General features: G+C 37.6%; 1 protein-coding gene across 1 annotated transcript in view; it reads left to right on the top strand.

Annotated features, from left to right (window-relative positions):
- The window catches only part of POC1B (POC1 centriolar protein B), an 88,782-nt gene extending 76,593 nt beyond the window's left edge, over window positions 1-12,189 (top strand). The window contains exons 11-12 of the mRNA XM_081311521.1: window positions 6,305-6,523; window positions 10,727-12,189. Coding sequence (XP_081167647.1) covers window positions 6,305-6,523; window positions 10,727-10,831 — 324 coding nt within the window. The 3' untranslated portion in view covers window positions 10,832-12,189. The remainder of the gene's footprint in view (window positions 1-6,304; window positions 6,524-10,726) is intronic.
- The last annotated feature ends 5,683 nt before the right edge of the window (window positions 12,190-17,872 follow it).

The following is a 17,872-nucleotide window of genomic DNA, read 5'->3' as shown; positions in this document are numbered from 1 at the left end:
TCATATTATATAATGTCACAGATAATCGTGCTATTTATACAGATAATCATAGCAGAAATGCAAGTAAGAATTAATATTTGCTTTAACAAGCAAAATTGAATTGTAATAGAGATTTGGAGGAGGGGTAAATTTCATCTATTTTATAAAGATGAATAAAGACATCATTGTTTTATAGATATAAATTGAAGTCAACTAAGATAATTTAAAGTGTGTATAATGAATCCACATAGAAAGCTTTGGCTCTCTGGTTTTTAAATGACTTAATGAATAATAGACAGAAGACTGACTCGATACCAAGCTGTGAATGCACTTTACTGTTACTCCATAACCACAGTTATCATTAATCCTGCTAGAATGTTCACATTATGCATGATGATGAACAGAACAATAAACAAATGTTATGTTTGTCCTCTAAAGGATGATCTATACAGCTTGCCAGCTTTTTGAATGTATCTTTGTTGGATAAATTTATGCCTTAAAGCTGCCTCTTTGTAGTATTAAAATAAGTACAAGAAGGAAGTTGAAGTCTTAAGCAAGCAAAGCATGATTTACTTTCTCCATATAATTTTTAAAAATTAAATCATGACCTTTAACACATAGCTCTCTTCTTTTGAACTTGGCACTTGAAGAGTTTTGAGGAACAGAAAATAGGACCTTTAAGAAAGACTAAGGAATAATATTAAAGAATAAGCAAGCATGGAAAATAATTTTCAAAAATGTATTCTAAGTAACACTTCTGATTGTGTGGTAAGTTTATGTCTCATAAAAATGAAGACAGGTGGATGGTGGAGAGAAAGAACATCCCCTCCCTCCTGTGATTGTCCTTTAGTACTTCTACCTCCTGCACATTCTGCTCAAGGTAGGAAAATTCTGGGTTAATAGGGTAGTCTGGCTTGGGCAAGCTCTTAAGTGATCGATTGGTTCTGTTTATGAGGCTAAAAGTTCAGGGGTCTGAAGTCATTCTTCAGTCAGAAAGCCTTTGCAATGAGCTGGGTGCAGTGTTGCTGCCTGTAATTCTAGCAACTCAGGAGATCGAGCAGGAGGATCATAAGTTTGAGGCCAGCCACAGCAAATTAGTGAAGCCCTAAGCAACTTAGTGAGATCCTGTCTCAAAATAAAAAGGACTGGGGATGTGGCTCAGTGTTTAAGTGTCTCTGAGTTCAATCCCCAGGTACGAAAGGAAAAAATAAAAAAGCCTTTGCAGCAACACAGCACCCTTTTGAAATACAAATTTTGAGCTATGTGTGGTGGGACAAACCTGTAATCTCAGCTCAGGAAGCTGAGGATCTCAAGTTCGAGGTCAGCCTAGGCAACTTAGTGAGATTTTTGTCTCAAAATAAAAAGGGCTGGGAATGTAGCTCTGTGGTAAAGTGCTCCTAGGTTCAATTCCTAGTACCAAAAATAAATAAATAAATAAATAAATAAATAAATAAATAAATAAATAAATAAATAAATAAAACCTGACAGTTATGGAGGACATTCTTTGACTATTCACTTGGTTGACTTTCTAGCATAAAAAGCTAGTGATATAATGTTTGATTTTGCAGCACATATATTAAAATTGAGATATAGAAGATACCAGAGTGTCAGGGTAACATGAAATTTATCAAGTAGTCAATGTTTTTGGAGCTGTTTTTATAGATAGGCTTGGCATCATAAAAGTGTTACTTCTTAGAAGTCTATAAATTTGAGAAAATACTAATAAGCATCCCAGTAATATGTTTAATGAAACTTAAAACTTAAAAGGCTAATTGTATAACTTACTTGACAAAGCAAAGAACAACAACCAAAAAAAAATGTCCAGGGTAGTTCTGAAGGTTGAAGACTTCTTAAGCTCCAGGTATGATATTGCAAAGAGAAAGTAAGAATCCATGACTGAAGGCGTATAACAGAACCACATAGGTGTGGACAGTCGTTGTGTGGAAGGTGACTGCAGATCCGTAGAGAAAGACCAAATGCACTCTTCCTTGATTGTTGCTGTGACAATCATCCATTTAAAAATAATAATCAATTAAAATTCTATTCTTTGCGGTACTTTTAGCCAGAAACAAAAAATCAATACCTGATAGGTTAAAGCCTTAAATGTGAAAAGTAATACTTTAAAGTCTCAAAAAAAAAAAAAAAGGCAATGTGAATTCTGGGTATGCAAAAGTTTCTTTTAAAAGAAATACAAATTACACAAATCATAAAGAAAATGTTTGATAAGTTTGGCTACATTAAAAACAAAACTTGTACTTTAAAATTTCATAAATAACAGTGAAAACAAACCACAGAGGAGGGAATGTATCATACACATAAAGAACAAGTATCATTGTCCAGAATATATAGAGAACTCTCAAATTAGAAATGAGAGCAATTGAAACATGGGTGGGAGATTTAAGTAGGCAATTTACAGAATAGTTACCAATATTCACATAAAATATGTTCAAGTTACTGGTAATCTAAGAAATGCACAATGAAATTAGCATTAGGTGGGATTTTCTGCCCATAATTTTTGTAAAATTTGATGTGTAATAATACTCAATTATTTCTGACTTTGTAGATAAAAGTGACTTCTGCTAGTAGGAGGTTAATTCTAGTATTTGAGCAATAATTATAAAAACTATGATTTAGCTATTCCACACTGTTGAGGGCCACAGCCAAGTTGGGATGACGCATGGCATTTTTGCCAGAAGTAGTGGTTGAGAGGTGACGCCAGCAAGCCATTAAGATGATGACTTTTGAGTTCTCGAAGAGTTCCCGTTGAGTTCCGGTTGAGCTCTCTCGGGGATTCCTGAAGAGTTCTCATTGGTTGGGGAAGTACCAGAGGAGGGATTTCCGGTTGGTGGTTCCTGGAGGAGCCACATGGCGTTCGGGAGGGTTCCCGGGGAGCGAGTGTGGAGTGTGCTGGTGAAGTTCAGAAATAGAGTTTGTTCCTGCTTCAGTGGCTCGTGATTTGTGCCCAGCTAGACTGCGGCACCACACTAGCAAGAAGTCTTATACCAAGACATTTACAAAAGTGCTCACTATAGCAGTCATTGTTAATTAACAGTAGAAGGGATAGTTTGTGGATATTCAGAAGAATACTATTTTGGCAATATAAGTAAGTAAACTAGAATCCCATGCATCACCGTGGGATAAATCTAACAATGTCGATTAAAAGAAAATACCAAAAGGTTCTACTATAATATGATTTTATGTAAAGTTCTAATGAAAGCAAAATCAGCTCCTTAGGTGTAGACTCACAAAGACATTCAGTTGAATTTCCTGATCTGATGTTTGTGTTTTTCTCACAATATCCCTGACAAGTGACCATCCCTAGGCTATTAAAATCATCCATGATGGGAAACTCACTTTGAGTAGAAGGGTCAAGACCACTCTTAGATAGACTCATCTGCCTTTTGTCTGTTTTGTTCTCTACTTACAGAATGAAAGCAAATCTAGAAATGTTGATTGTAAACAAAACTGATATATTCTAATTAGTTTATTAAAGATATATCTGAAGTTAAGTCACTGGTTGTCTTTACAAGTGAAATGCTTTCTTTTTGTTGGAAAAATCATTGTGTTATTCCACCAGAAGCCATCAAATATGCTATTAGCAGTCAAAAATCATGAAGTGATTTGTAGTTAGGTAATAGATGCATGCATTGCTCTGTCATTGTGCTCCAAGCCATTAAGGATAGGAATTTCTAGCAGAGAGTAGCATTGGCTTTACCTTGGGTTTATACTTCTCTCCAAATACTATGTTATTAATATTTTTTTTTGTATGTGGATGGCTCAGCTCATGCAGGACAGTCAATTGAATTCAGTTCAACAAATGCTGTGAACTGAACTGTCTCATATACTGTGCTAGACACCTGAGAGCAAAGATGATAAAGTTATGACTCTGTCCCTCAAAAGGGGTTCACAATCTGCTAGGAAATGCCAACATGTAGACACAAATACATCAAGAAGTGACAAACGTTCTACTCATGGCATGAACAAAGTGAAGTGGCACCAGTGATTAATTCTGACTTACTGGTCCAGACAGTGGGTGGGTGGGAAGGTTAGAAGGAAGAGAGGAGAAAAGGGAATAAATATATAATGGGTGAATTTTGAGAATACAGAGAATTAATTGAGTACCACAATATGTTGAATGTTCCTTTGCTAATTACATAAGTAATAATAGTTTGGACTGCAAATCTTCATTGTAGCCCAGTCATCAATTGTCTGTTTTGCTTGCTCAGCAGTGACAGAGATGTGGCAGGTGCTGGGAGGGAATCTAGCTCTGTTCTATCTTGGTTCTCTCCCACAGTAGAGAATCCTTTGAGGGCAGGCAAGATACCACACTCACAGGTACAACTGGTAGGTGCTCTCTGTGAAGTAGGTGCTCAGTGAATGTGTACTCAAAAAGAGAAAAAAAAATGAATACTAGCAACTTTAAAATAGGACCAACTCATTTGCTGGAATTCTGTCAGCCCAAAGTGTTAATTAAACACCAGTAACTTTTTTATGAGTGTAGTGATATCACTATAATATAGTGATATAGTGGCTTAATTTTATTAGAATAGTGAAACTTCCCCAAGTCATGCCTCTGACTCTTCCCCTGTACAAACAATGCAAAGGCAGGGTTAGTTGGTGGGAAAGAATCTGCTTACATGCAGGTCCCAGTACCTTTGAGAGACAGAAAGGCAAATATGTTGGCTGACTGATACTGTCAGTTGGAGATCTGGTACTGGTTTTCTCAGCCTTTACCGTTCTCTATCTTTTGTTCATCTCCATAAGTCATTTGATAGCAATGTATTTGCTGGCTGATCCCAAACAAGAAGTTTATTGTTTAGGCCGTTAGAGCTCTTTTATCGTTTAGACAGTCTATGGTCTTAAGTCATTTGCCCCCATTTTCATTTTGCCCTTTTTTCACTAACCACCTTGAATACAAATCACCAGAGATTAAAGATTGATTTGTTAATTAGGTTGAGTCCTTTTTCCACAAAGGGCTGGAGCTGTGATTTCAGTATGACCCATGATATTTGTGGCCATGCGTGTATGTACTTAGGTATATTGTGATATGTGTTAAAAAGTAAATAAAACTCTTTGGTTATAGAGAATTTGGTTTTCATCTGTGAGAACAGTGATAAAATCTGCATGTAAAAGACATTCAAGTTTCTTTTAAGTACTAGACATGATACTAGCTCCAAGGGATACAGCTGTGAGAGTAGTAGACATGGTATATCCTACTGTAAAAGACAGTAAACAAGGAACAGATATATAAATGTAAACTCTGATCGGTTACTGAGGAAATCATCAGGATTCCCAGCTAGCAAACAGAAAGTCCAGCTTTATTAGAGTAGACAAGATTACTTTTCTGAAAATGTGACAATTATGCTGAGATATGGAGGCTGCAAAGGGCTCAGCCACGCGAGGGTACCAGAGATGTTCATTGCAGACAGAGCAGAAGCAAGGAAGAAAGAAAAGTTTGTTCTTTCAGCAGAAATTATTTACTTTGGGGTGAGAAAGTGTGTGCATGGGCAACCACATATTGTCCCCAGTGAATGAGGTGCTTTCCTAGGATCAGGAATGTAGGTTATGATCATGAGAGAGGAATTCCTGGTGAGTCCTTTGTGTTTCTATATTTACCTTTACATTGCTATTGCTTTCATCCCAGTCTTTGCTGCCAGCCCAGGAGCTGGGGGCCCATGTACATAAACATAAGGGCTGTATGTCTCTTCCCAGATCCACTGCTCAGGGTATGAATAGATGGTAGGTCATAGATGCTTGTGAGTACAGATAATGAATAGCATTAAAAGTCCTCTACAGTAACTTGTTCTTGCATCTGTAACTACCAGGTTTTCTTCTGGACATTTTCAGTACAGTTTTAGCTTTTCTTTGTCATATGAAGTTGAATAGTTCAAAATGATAATAATGGGATTGTTTAAAGGATATGGAATTTATTCATACCCTAAAAGTCATTCTCTCTCAGGTATTTTAGATTTTTTCTCCCACTGTGGTACTGGAGATTGAACCGAGGGACTCATGCTGGCAAGCACTCTACTACTGAGCTGCATCCCAAGTTTGCAGCAGTTTTTTTTTTTTTTAATGGCATAACACTTGATCTTTCAGACAGACATATGTATGGTGTCTTTCAATGACAAGGAAAGATGTGATATTTCTGTTCACTGTTAGCATTGTATCCTTGTTGTAGTTTCTTTAATTTATTATAATTGAGGATAAATTATTAAACCTAAGTTTGGAAATTTTAGAGGAAGAATATTTAAAACTTTTGTATACAGATATCATTTTAAAGTTTGGAAAAATAACTCTTCCTATCTTTTCTATGACATTAAAGATAACGGAAAATAGTGGTCGAAATCTGCCAGACAAGGGTGAAGATATCTGTGGATATTTCTTGAACCCTTCCTTAATGTCAGCAGACTGTTCAGCAATAGCTGTGAAAAATAAAACAGAAGAATTTGGTGACTTTCCCTCCGAGAGCCAAAGAAGCATACCACTTGCTGTGACAGATGCTTTAGAACACATCATGGAACAGCTCAATGTCTTGACACAGGTGGGTTGGCATGCTTTGCCTCAGAGGTAAGATACACCAAGCAATCCTGGTCAGAGCAGATTGCAAAACCAATGGAATAGCAGATCGGAGGCTGAGGCAGGAGGATCACGAGTTTAAAGCCAGCCTCAATAACATCAAGATGCTAAGCAACTCAGGGATATCCTGTCTCTAAATAAAATACAAAAGAGGGCTGAGGATGTGGCTCAGTGGTTGAGTGCCCCCAAGTTCAATGCCTGCTACCCTCCTCCCGCAAAAAAAAAAAAAAAAAAAAAATGGAACAGGAGGAAATTTTTACTAGCACGCATACCCAAGGTGGCAATCATGTAACAAGTAAGATCATGTGGAGAAGCTCAGAGATCATGTGCATGAATGCATGTGTGTGTGCAAACACATACACACATGTATACATAAACATACTGAGGCCAGAAAAGCAGCAGTGTGTGTTATTAAGAACAATAACAGTACTTCAGGCTATGAGCCTATGAGTGTGTTTGGTTTTAGGCATTAATCTTTTTTTTTTTTTAATTATATGTTTTTAGTGAATCATTGTGCTGGGCTTTTTTTAGAGAGAGAGAGAGAGAGAATTTTTAATATTTATTTTTTAGTTTTCAGCGGACACAACATCTTTCTTTGTATGTGGTGCTGAGGATCGAACCTGGGCCGCACGCATGCCAGGCGAGCGCGCTACCGCTTGAGCCACATCCCCAGCCCATAGGCAGTAATCTTTTGCCCTTAGAATTTGTGATGCAGTTTGTTCACGTTGAGCCACTCATAAAGAAATATTTAGGGCCATAAGAAAAATGAATTGGAACAAACATTTATGGTTAATATGAAATATTGCCAGTTTACAGTTTTTCACTCTGAAAACATTCTGTCTGTCCTATGGGGCAGTCTGTCATTCCAAAGCTACTTATTTGAATACAGTTTTTCTTTCCAGGGTGTTAGCTTTGCATTCCCATTTTGGAATCTTAACCAGTATTTTCAGGCTAATTCATCTTTACAGAAAAGGAATACAGAGGGCCTTAAATGATGTACCAAAGTCTTTCAACCCTTTATCAAGAACCATAGATGTGATATAAGGAGAACCTAATGGATATTCCAGAGGTTTCCTACAGCTCTGCCAATACCATGTTTCTTTTGGAGAAGGCTTCTGTTATTCCTCCTTGATATGTACAATATCTGTTGCAATATTTGTCAGAGTGGACATTGTCCCAAGTTATAAGAGAGACTAAAGTATGAACTAGAGAGATGTCAATTAGAGAGATATTCAGAATAAGTATTTCAAGTTGAAATAACTATTTCATAGAAATTACCTGAGTCTGTTCTCAAATCTGGCCAAGCATTCTGTTACTGGGGCTGCTATCATAGGTCTTACCTCCAGACTGGAATGGGACCCTGGCATCAGTCATATAAGCACCCGATATGATTCTCTCTTACAGCCAATGTGTAGAACCACTAATTAAATGAGTATTTCAGTCCTGGGTATACCATCTCAGGGGCTTTGAAATTAAGAAGCATATCTGTAGGTTCAGAGTCCTGACAGACTCTGGGAAAGAGTCATGTGAAAACTTGGGAGTCATTGTAGGATTTGCTCAATGAAAATCATATTATGGGGGCTGGGGATGTGGCGCAAGCGGTAGCGCGCTCACCTGGCATGCGTGCGGCCCGGGTTCGATCCTCAGCACCACATACCAACAAAGATGTTGTGTCCGCTGAGAACTAAAAAAATAAATAAATATTAAAAATTCTCTCTCTCTCTCTCTCTCACTCTCTCTCCTCTCTCACTCTCTCTTTAAAAAAAAAAAAGAAAATCATATTATGAATGTAATGCACTCCACTATTTTCATGTATCTAAGAAATAAATAAAAAAAGAAAGAAAAAAAATTCTGACAAAACTATCCATTTTGAAGTTTCAAAAAAATCATATTAAAATCACCCATTTTCATTTCATAATATTAGGAAAGAGGTGACTTTCTCTGTATTTATCAGACATTTCTTTCCTTTCAAAAGCCATTGCCCTCTCAGCTTTGTTGCAAATTTAGTTATAATTGGTTTGTTTCCCACATTACCATGACTTCCCTATCTAAACTATCATCAGTGTCAGATGAGCATTAGGATCTCTCCAAAATGAATCTTTCCATTCCTATTTCATGACCCATTTCTCCTTTTACTTGATTCAAAGTTAAATGAATCATTTTAAGCATTATTAAATTTCTCTATGATTTTTAATTTTGAAGGGCTTTATTCCTTCTACATATGAAAGAAATTAAAAGTAGACGGCACATTTGCAAAAGGGCAACAGTGAATTTGTGGGCAAGTAGCAAGTAAAATAAATATCCTTTAGGGCTGGGGATATAGCTCAACAGTAGAGCATTTGCTTAGCATGTGCAAGGACCTGAGTTTCCCAGCCCTACAAAATAAATAAGCAAACAAACAAATAAGCTTTGATTCACTTTAATTACAGGTGACTTAACACCACCTAAGGTTCAGAGTATTTATAACTGAACTGTAATTAGAAATAAATAAAAATGAAATTATATGTTATATAGCAGATAGAGTTTATCAATGTTAAAAGATGTCAATAGCATGCATAAAGTATCTGGCAAATTGTTTAGCACATAGTACGTACACACTCAAGAAATAGGAGAAAGTATTATCAGCATCATTATTTTTAGTTAGTTGCCACTTGTTCTGTGGAATATGAAAGCAAAAGGTTTAAATAATGATATACTGATTACCTTCAAAGTATGATGAGAAATCAACTTTTTCCATGAAATTTGTTGACTAAAATAACCAAGCATTTATCCTGCTTTTCCTATGTGAACTCTACCACGGGGTAACCAATTAGCAGATGATGAAACTGACTCTTATAAATTATTTATAATTTTTTTTCTTGCCATATTAGGGATTGAGCCCGGTGGCATTCTACCTCTGAGCTACATCCTCAGAACTTTTATATTTTTTATTTTGAGATAGGGCTCACTAAGTTGCTCAGGCTAATAAACTTTTTAAGTGATAGAATTACAGTATTACCATTTACATTCCCCACAAATTAATAGATCTAGGCACTGAGTTGTTACTATAACATTACTGAAAGGGAAACAACCAAACATTTTTAACATGTCCTCTAAAAAAAGAATAAACTACCACACGAAGTCTTAGCAAGGGATCTACCCTGATCAAGCCTTAGGATCCAGCTGCCGATTTTTAGAATATACAGAGGATGGAAGAACAGGCTGAACACACAATCCCTAAAATCCAGACTTGGTGGAAACTCCACACATTAGAGTGTCCGAGCTTGTCAGCAGACAAACTGTCAAGAAAAGAAAGGGAGAAAGTGGGCATCTGCTGATTGAAAGTCATGTATCAGATCTTGAAAAGGAGAAATTACACTGTCTAGAAGTGTGTATCAGGGAAATAAAACCATAAGGAAATACATAACAGTGATTATGAAGGTCAAGGGTGGTGGCTGTTACAGAGGGAGGGAGGGGTGGTGATTGTAGGAGGCCCACGGAAGGCACTCTGGGGTAGCTGGCAAAGTTCTAGTTATTGAGTAATAGGTAGGAGGGCATTGTTTAATATGCATTCATTTAGTGACACATGTGTTTTATGTGGTTTCCTGAATAGTCTATTTTAGCTTCTAAGGAAGTTTTTTATATAAAAAAAAAAGATTGAAAATAGTCAATATCACAGAGAAATTAGATGTCCTAAGTGTAACCTACACATGTATGTCTGTTCTAAATGGAGCATATGCATCATTCCCCAAAGGAGGAGGGATAGCCAAGGCCTGGGTCCTGCATGCCCAGCACTTGCCTACCCACTGCACACATGTGTCTTTACTCAATGCTTCCAGCCACGCTGTGAGCTTCTGTTGTACTGCGTGAGGGACTGATGGCAATCATGGTACTTTCAAAGTCTTCCAGTTGTCCATCTCTCTGGGGTGTGATGGGTATGATGCATCATGGATTGGATCTTGACAGAATGATGAAAATGATGTTTGAAAAGCACCTACCTGGACCAGGCATGTGTCACCCCCCACCATTCCCCATACCACCATGTAGCCCGTGACTCCACTTGGAATGCTGCATGGGGCCTCCTCCCTGGCTTTGAGGCTTCATAAAAGGATCTCCTGTGCAGAGGTCCACCGTCCTCCTATCTCCAGGTTACCGTTGGGCATTGATTATTCTGTCCTCCCTTTTGTAGACAGTTTCCATTTTGGAGCAGCGACTGACTTTGACAGAGGATAAGCTGAAAGACTGCCTTGAAAATCAACACAAGCTTATCAGTGTCGTCCAACAGAAAAGCTGAATAGGAATGTGTGAGCAAGGCACAATCAGCAGATGCGTCCTCAAGAAGGCCGTGCAGGGTGCTCGGCACAACACACCATGCACTGATTATCATGGCATTCTTCAAAGGGTGAGCAACAGAACAAAAGGCAAAAAGGCATATTTAAGGACTAATTTAAACACACAAATCAATGTCAAGGACTAATTTAAATCACTACTAGTTATGATTGCAGTAATAAAGTGGAAGCATCCAAGTGACTCTGTATTTTCCCACGTTATTTTAAATGTCAGTTTTCATTTATAGTATAAATCCTGCCAGGAAAATAACCAAATCTCTGAATTTCATTGCTAAATCATTTCAGATTGACCATGTTTAGGCAACTCCTTAAAGTAATGAATGTATTTCTTTAGTGGATATTCTTGAGGTGAAATGATTCACTTGCCTCTAAAACAGCGTCCTAAATGGAGAGGATGAATTATTGATCTGACTTGCATTTCTTTCAGTTAAAAAGAAGAATCCTCAATGTCTTGAAAAGATGATCTAATAAAAATTCCCAGGCCACAGAATTTCCACAGCAAGAATACACTTATTTTTGTTAGCAATAGAACATATATGACATACACAGTAGTGGGTTTTTATTTGATTTCTGATGGACATTGTATTTCGTTTGGCTAACCTAAGGAAAATGAAGAGTTAAAGCACCTATCACAGGTAAATGCAATGAATGGTTTGGGTTGTACTGAACCTATGGTCACGATTCACAAAGATCATGTTAGTGTGATTTCAACATACTAAAAGCCAAAGATGCAACAGCTGTATTTAAAAATATAGACATATATAGCAAGTGAATAATAAGTCCTTTTTATATAAAAAAAAAATTTGCATCATCATCTATTTTTTAATGAATTGTGATTTGAAATAAAATGAAAATGAGCCAGACATTCTAAAAGATCTTGAGTACCATTTAAGAATCCTGTTTTACCTTAAACAAAATGGAAATTAAAATGAAAAAAAGCAGGCAAATCCATTGTAGCTGGCTTTTTTGTTAACCTGCATTAAGAGCTAAGGTGGGAGAAGGCAGATCACATGTGTAAGATCTATAAGATGGGGGAGATGCTATCTGGGTTTTGGGAAGGAAGAAAAGATAAAGCCCTATTTATGTGTGAGCCTATTTTTAGAAACTTTCCTCAATCATACCTATGAGCAGGTTTTATTTTTTACCATCTCATTGTGTTGTACCTTTTGATCCTCTAGACATTCTCAAGAGCTTACAAAGACCAAGTGACATTGTATTTTTATAACTTTATTGAGAAGACTAAAGAATGAAATGTCATACAATTTTTGTTTACTCTTTTTTATGCTTCAAATAATAAAGATGTTTTTTCTAAAAAAAAAAAAATTCATTTTTTTTCTTAATATTTAAAACCCAGAAGTAACTAGTTTGCTGATCATATAGCCCACTCAGGCTTCAGTGAACATAATAATCTGTGGGAAAGCTTGTCCACACCATTTCCTGGGCCTTACCTCAAGTTTATGACCTCCCAGGTTGGAGGCCCCTTCACTCACATCTCTAACAAGCTCATCTGTGGTGCTGCTGCTCTTGGGCCGAGGTCCACACTGTAGGAATCACAGGATTATTAATTATTTAAAGAATCTTTAGCCACTTCTTACCACATACTTTTACAGTCATCACAGAACTTTATAATCATGATACAAATGAAAATACCTGAAACTTTTTCAAGAGGGTCATTGTATACCACCCCCCATACCCCTTTCTCCTAGCTTTTGAGGATTCTCCTTGGTCTTCATCACACCCCAGATGTTCTTTCCTAACTTGAATATCCAACTGTCTGGTTAATGTCTCTACTTAGAAGCCTAATATACATCTCTAAATATGTCCAAAATTAATTCTGCTGCCTCAGCCACCAGCAGCACTTCCTGTCCTAGTCTTCCCCATCTCAAAAAAAAAAAAAAAAAAAAATGGCAACCTTCTTTCCAGTTGCTCAAGCTGAAGACCTTGAACACCCCACTCTCAAAACCCACAGTTCATTCCTTCGAATCTTTTCAGAAGCTATGAAATGCGCAACCACTTCTCACCATTCCCTCTTCCCACCATGGTCCAAGCCATCATCATCTCTTGCCTGGCTGACCACAGGTGCCTCCTAACTGGTCTCCCTCTGCCACCCTTGCACAGCAGGCCAGAGTGGTTCTTGAAAAGCCTGGGTCAAAGCCTGTGGTTCTATGGCTCCCCATCACAGAACCATGGTTCAGGACCTCCCACCTCACTTGGAGCAAATGGCTCCAATCTCATCTGTCCACACATCATCTGTCTCCATACCCCTGCCCTGCTCTTAGATCTTCCCTGCAGGTCACTCTCACTCATTGCCCTCTGGTCATTGGGACCTCCTTATTGCCCTCTCCCTGACATTGTCAACACTGCTCTCTGCCTTTTCAGAGGTGTCCTCCCCGACTCCCCTGTAAGAAGTGGTAACCCACACACACCAACAGAATATAACCCAATCCAGTAGAGTTTCTCAAAGCCTGTCTTCCTAGCTGCTGCAGACAGGATTTGTTTTTCATGCACATAAATATTTCCCTTGGACTTACTCAGGTTGCAAAGTAGATGTTAAAGTTTTCACAGGCCTTTTTAAAAAGGTAACTTCTCATTAGTCTGATGTATCTGTTAAAAGATAAACCAGGAACATTAAAAAATGTTCAGAAAGAGGCATGCAGTGGGAAAGAGCCTCTGAAAGGTGTGACTATTTTTAAATTAACATGTAATTGTACATATTTATGGGGTTCAGTGATAATTCAATATGAATATACAATGTGTGATGTCAAATCAGAGTAATTAACACATCTTTTACCTTAAGCATTTATTTTTTTAATATTTATTTTTTAGTGTTCAGTGGACACAACATCTTTATTTTATTTTTATGTGGTGCTGAGGATCGAACCCAGCGCCCTGCGCATGCCAGGCAAGCATGCTACCGCTTGAGCCACATCCCCAGCCCTACCTTAAGCATTTATTATTTCTTTCAAGCTGATAGCAATTCAAGAATCAGACATTGTTAAACTACAAGTTGTCTGGGCTTCACCAAGGAGCACAAGGGGACACTTACAAGGTAGATGAGGAACAAATGGAAAATATTTGATTAAAGTGGAATAGTAATTGTGAAGTGCCTGGTTAGCAGTTAGAGGGTAGTCTGATAGTAATTAAGCTTAAATTGGGTTTCCCTGCATGATCCTCTACTCAGGGTTCCCCTCTCAGTTGTTTATCAGAGACTCTCAGGGTGCTAGAGCTGCCTTAGTTGAGTGGCATCCCAACTAATAATTTTAACACACCAAAATTTAGTTTGCATCTCATTTACAAATGGATTATTTCTTATGTTACTCTAGAACATTGTTTTTAAAAATGATACAAAAGAAAATAGGAAGTTCAATTAGTGAACTTGGTAAAACATGGTCTGAGGAAAGACTTTTATTTGCTCAATAATTATTGTTTACAATACACTTAAAAACTACACCGTAAAGATGGTAAATTTATGTTTTACCTTCCTAATTATACAAGATTATTTACATGATGGTATCTCTAGATTTTACCAAGGATTTGGAATTTAATGATAAATGAGCTACTGGTTGCCTTCAGAGACACAACAAGGCTCTTGTCTATGAGAAGAACTCAAATCCAGCTGCTAAGTTGTTTTGCTGAAGTCACTGATTTTTTAATTTTTTTATTTTTGAGTTAACTCCTGATATTTAAAAATTGGGGATTTAGATCTCTGGCTTGTCTTGGCAAATCAGAAGATCTACAAATGTTGGGCCTGCATTCTTCCACAGCATCAATGTCCAAGAGCTGCAGAGAGAGTTCCCCTTGTGGGGCAGACATACCCCTCTCCTGCTGTCTTCACCCCTCTCCACAGTACATTACTCATGATCCTTTAGATATTAGGGTCTTTTGCATAATGTTCTCAGGCTGTCACGTTTTGTCTCTAGTCACACCTTTCAGAGGCTCTTTCTCACTGCATGCCTCTTTCTGAACATTCTTTACCTCCTGTCCCATCATGGTGCATCCTAACCTTGGCTCTGCTGAACTTTTCAACATTATTGGGATAAAACATGTCATCCCTCTGCCCACCTCCGCTCACAGTGAGCATATTGTTCCTGTCACCCAACCTATTTCTTCTCTGCCTGGAAAACCCCTCTTTTCCCCTTAAAAGGTATCTAGTGTGTCACTGCGTGCTTTTCCCACCATGCTTCCGTGGATTTCTATGCTCATCTCTGCTACAACATAGATTGCAATACAGCTCCAGTTCTTCCTCTTCTACTCTAACTTAAACTCAAAAGGCAGGCACAGTCACCTTTAGATTACCACCTCCGCACAGCATAGTGCCTGTTTCACAGGAGGAGCTCAACCAAGTGTTGCATAAAAGAACATTTTCATTTTTTCAAGTGTTTTTAAAACATAGCTCTTCACTTCATTTAGACCCCAAAGCAGTTAAAACTAGGATGAGCAGACTTGATGAGCCTGGGTAAAAATCTAGATGTGTGATATTTGGACTGAGTGGGCATTACCATGGCCTGGTATTTGTTGTGTAGCTTAGTAGCTCCCTGCATAATCCTTGAAACCAAAAAAAAAACTTAGGTGCAAATTCTGCCTATGCATTGTCTGGTACTATGACCTTTAGAGAAGGCATTCACAAAGCTTAGTTTCTTTAATGATAAAAAGTAAAAATAATCCTGTGAATGATTTGTGAAATGATCATCTCAATAGCTGTCACAGAGTAAACGATGGATAAATTGTGGCTATCATTGCAATTTATTAATCATTTTGTGTGTCTGGACTGCATTACTAAGTAAGATGATTTCAATTATAACTGTGAATGGCATGCAGAAGCTAGTATTAAGTAGTAGCAGATGAAAGTGTGATATTTAATACAAAATTAATCTTACATTAAAAATTTTTTAGCAAAAGGGATAATTACATGATAGAAATTAGTTTTTCATACACAAAAAACCTCAGGGTTCTGGCCAAATGCAGGCCATTGAGCAACTTCTGAGTATTCCACCCAAGAATACTAATGCCATGATTATCCTAAACAAAGGCTAGGCAAGCAGGGGAAGTGTGTGGGAGGGGAGTGGAATGTGAATCAAGTAAGTGTCATTAAGAAAAAGACTTGCACAGAACTCACACACTCCTGGCCCTTTGACCATTTGGAGAACAAATATAATTTGCTTTACTGCCTTTTCTCTAAAGACAAAACAGCCTGTATCCTCACTTACTGTTTCATTCATGTATGGAGCACACTTGGAGATTCTTATATGCATCTAAGAGGATTGGAAGATAAACCATCTGTCCCTGGATAGAAATATTTAGCTGCAGAGAGAAAAAAAGTGATTTGAATATGTGGGGGTGATTGACCAATAATTGTGATTAAGTCATGAGCAAATTTAATAATTAAAACAAATGGGTCTATAATAGATTTTTAGGTAAAATGGTACCACAAATACATTATAGGTTTCATTTTTGCCTCATGGCTTAGAATCAGTGAGCAGGTCAAAAGGTTTTAGACTTCAGGCACCAGAGGATTTATGAATGCACATTGACTCCAGGAACACAGTGTAATTGCCAGGTTGTCCTCCATAAGCCCCAACTGTGACTCAGCCAGGTAACACAATTGGAGCCTGGGCTTACTAGGAAAATAGGTCAATGTCTTGCCAAGAGGCTGAGGTTAATGAGGAGGGTGTATGGGGAGGGTGTGTGCACCGCTACTTTTTTTTCACTGTAAAGTACAACAGTTGTATTTTCCTTTGGGTCAAATCTCAAACATGTTAACACAGCATATCAAATTAAATAGGATACTGCCAGAGCAAAAATGTATTAACAAGCATCTCTCTAAAAATGTAGAGTGATTATTAAAATGTAGAATGATTATAATAAAATATAACAAGGCTACAATAAGAAATGTGGGGAAATAATGGACTCTGAAAATGTTAACGTTAATCATTTATCAAAAGTCAACAAAAACCTTGTTTCACTTTGAAAGTGACTAAAAGCATGGGTACTTTAGAAATGGGTCATTCAGGTTATCACTGAAGTTTTTAAAGTATATAGCCACAAATGGGAAGATAAAAAAAAATTGAAAAACTAATTTAATAAAAATGTGATTTATGTTATTCCAAGAATTTGTAGTGACTTTCAAGTGGTAGCTAAATATGTACCTTTTATCGAGTCTTACGTTGACAGGAGATGAATGTGTCAGAATGCCTTTAGTGGAGCTGCTTTCACGTAAGTTCTTATTCTTTAGCATAATACTGAATCCTTCTGAAGACTCCTGGTTTGCAATAAAAAGTAATGAGTAGACAAATTTATAGAAAAGCACTTTGGGCATCTTGAAAACCCAGAAGCCATCTGTAAACAGGAGACTGCCTGCTCTTTTCCCATTCTTTGTGCGATAGCATCTAAGAGTTATCATTAAGAAAATTAATCATCTGTGTCTACCCTCTTATCCTTTCATTGCCCTGGAACTAAGACATGGCAGGATTGAGAAGAGGCATCTATTGATTTTTTAAATTATTTCAAAACTATATATAGTGTTTAACAAAGTAATGCATGTAAAAACTTTTGCAAAATACAAAGAAGAAAAATAAGCATGTTTCACTTTTAGATGCGACACCTTCATGCCTTGGTTTAGAAATCACTACTGCCGGGGCTGGGGATGTGGCTCAAGCGGTAGCGCGCTCGCCTGGCATGCGTGCGGCCCGGGTTCGATCCTCAGCACCACATACAAAGGTGTTGTGTCCGCCGAGAACTAAAAATAAATATTAAAAATTCTCTTCTCTCTCTCCTCTCTCACTCTCTCTTTAAAAAAAAAAAAAAGAAAGAAAAAAAAAAAGAAATCACTACTGCCAGGTACAGTGGCACACATACCTGTAATCCCAGCTACTAGCAGGAGGCAGGAGGCTGAGGCAGGAGGATCCCAAGTGTGAGTCCAACCTGGGAAATTCAGTGAGACCCTGTCTCAAAATTTAAAAAGAAAGAAAAGGGTTAGGGATGCAGCT

This window comes from Spermophilus citellus (genome assembly GCF_964194105.1).
Source record: "Spermophilus citellus genome assembly, chromosome: 10".
NCBI classification, from domain to species: Eukaryota; Metazoa; Chordata; class Mammalia; order Rodentia; family Sciuridae; genus Spermophilus; species Spermophilus citellus.
This window is presented reverse-complemented; position numbering and strand designations above follow the sequence as displayed.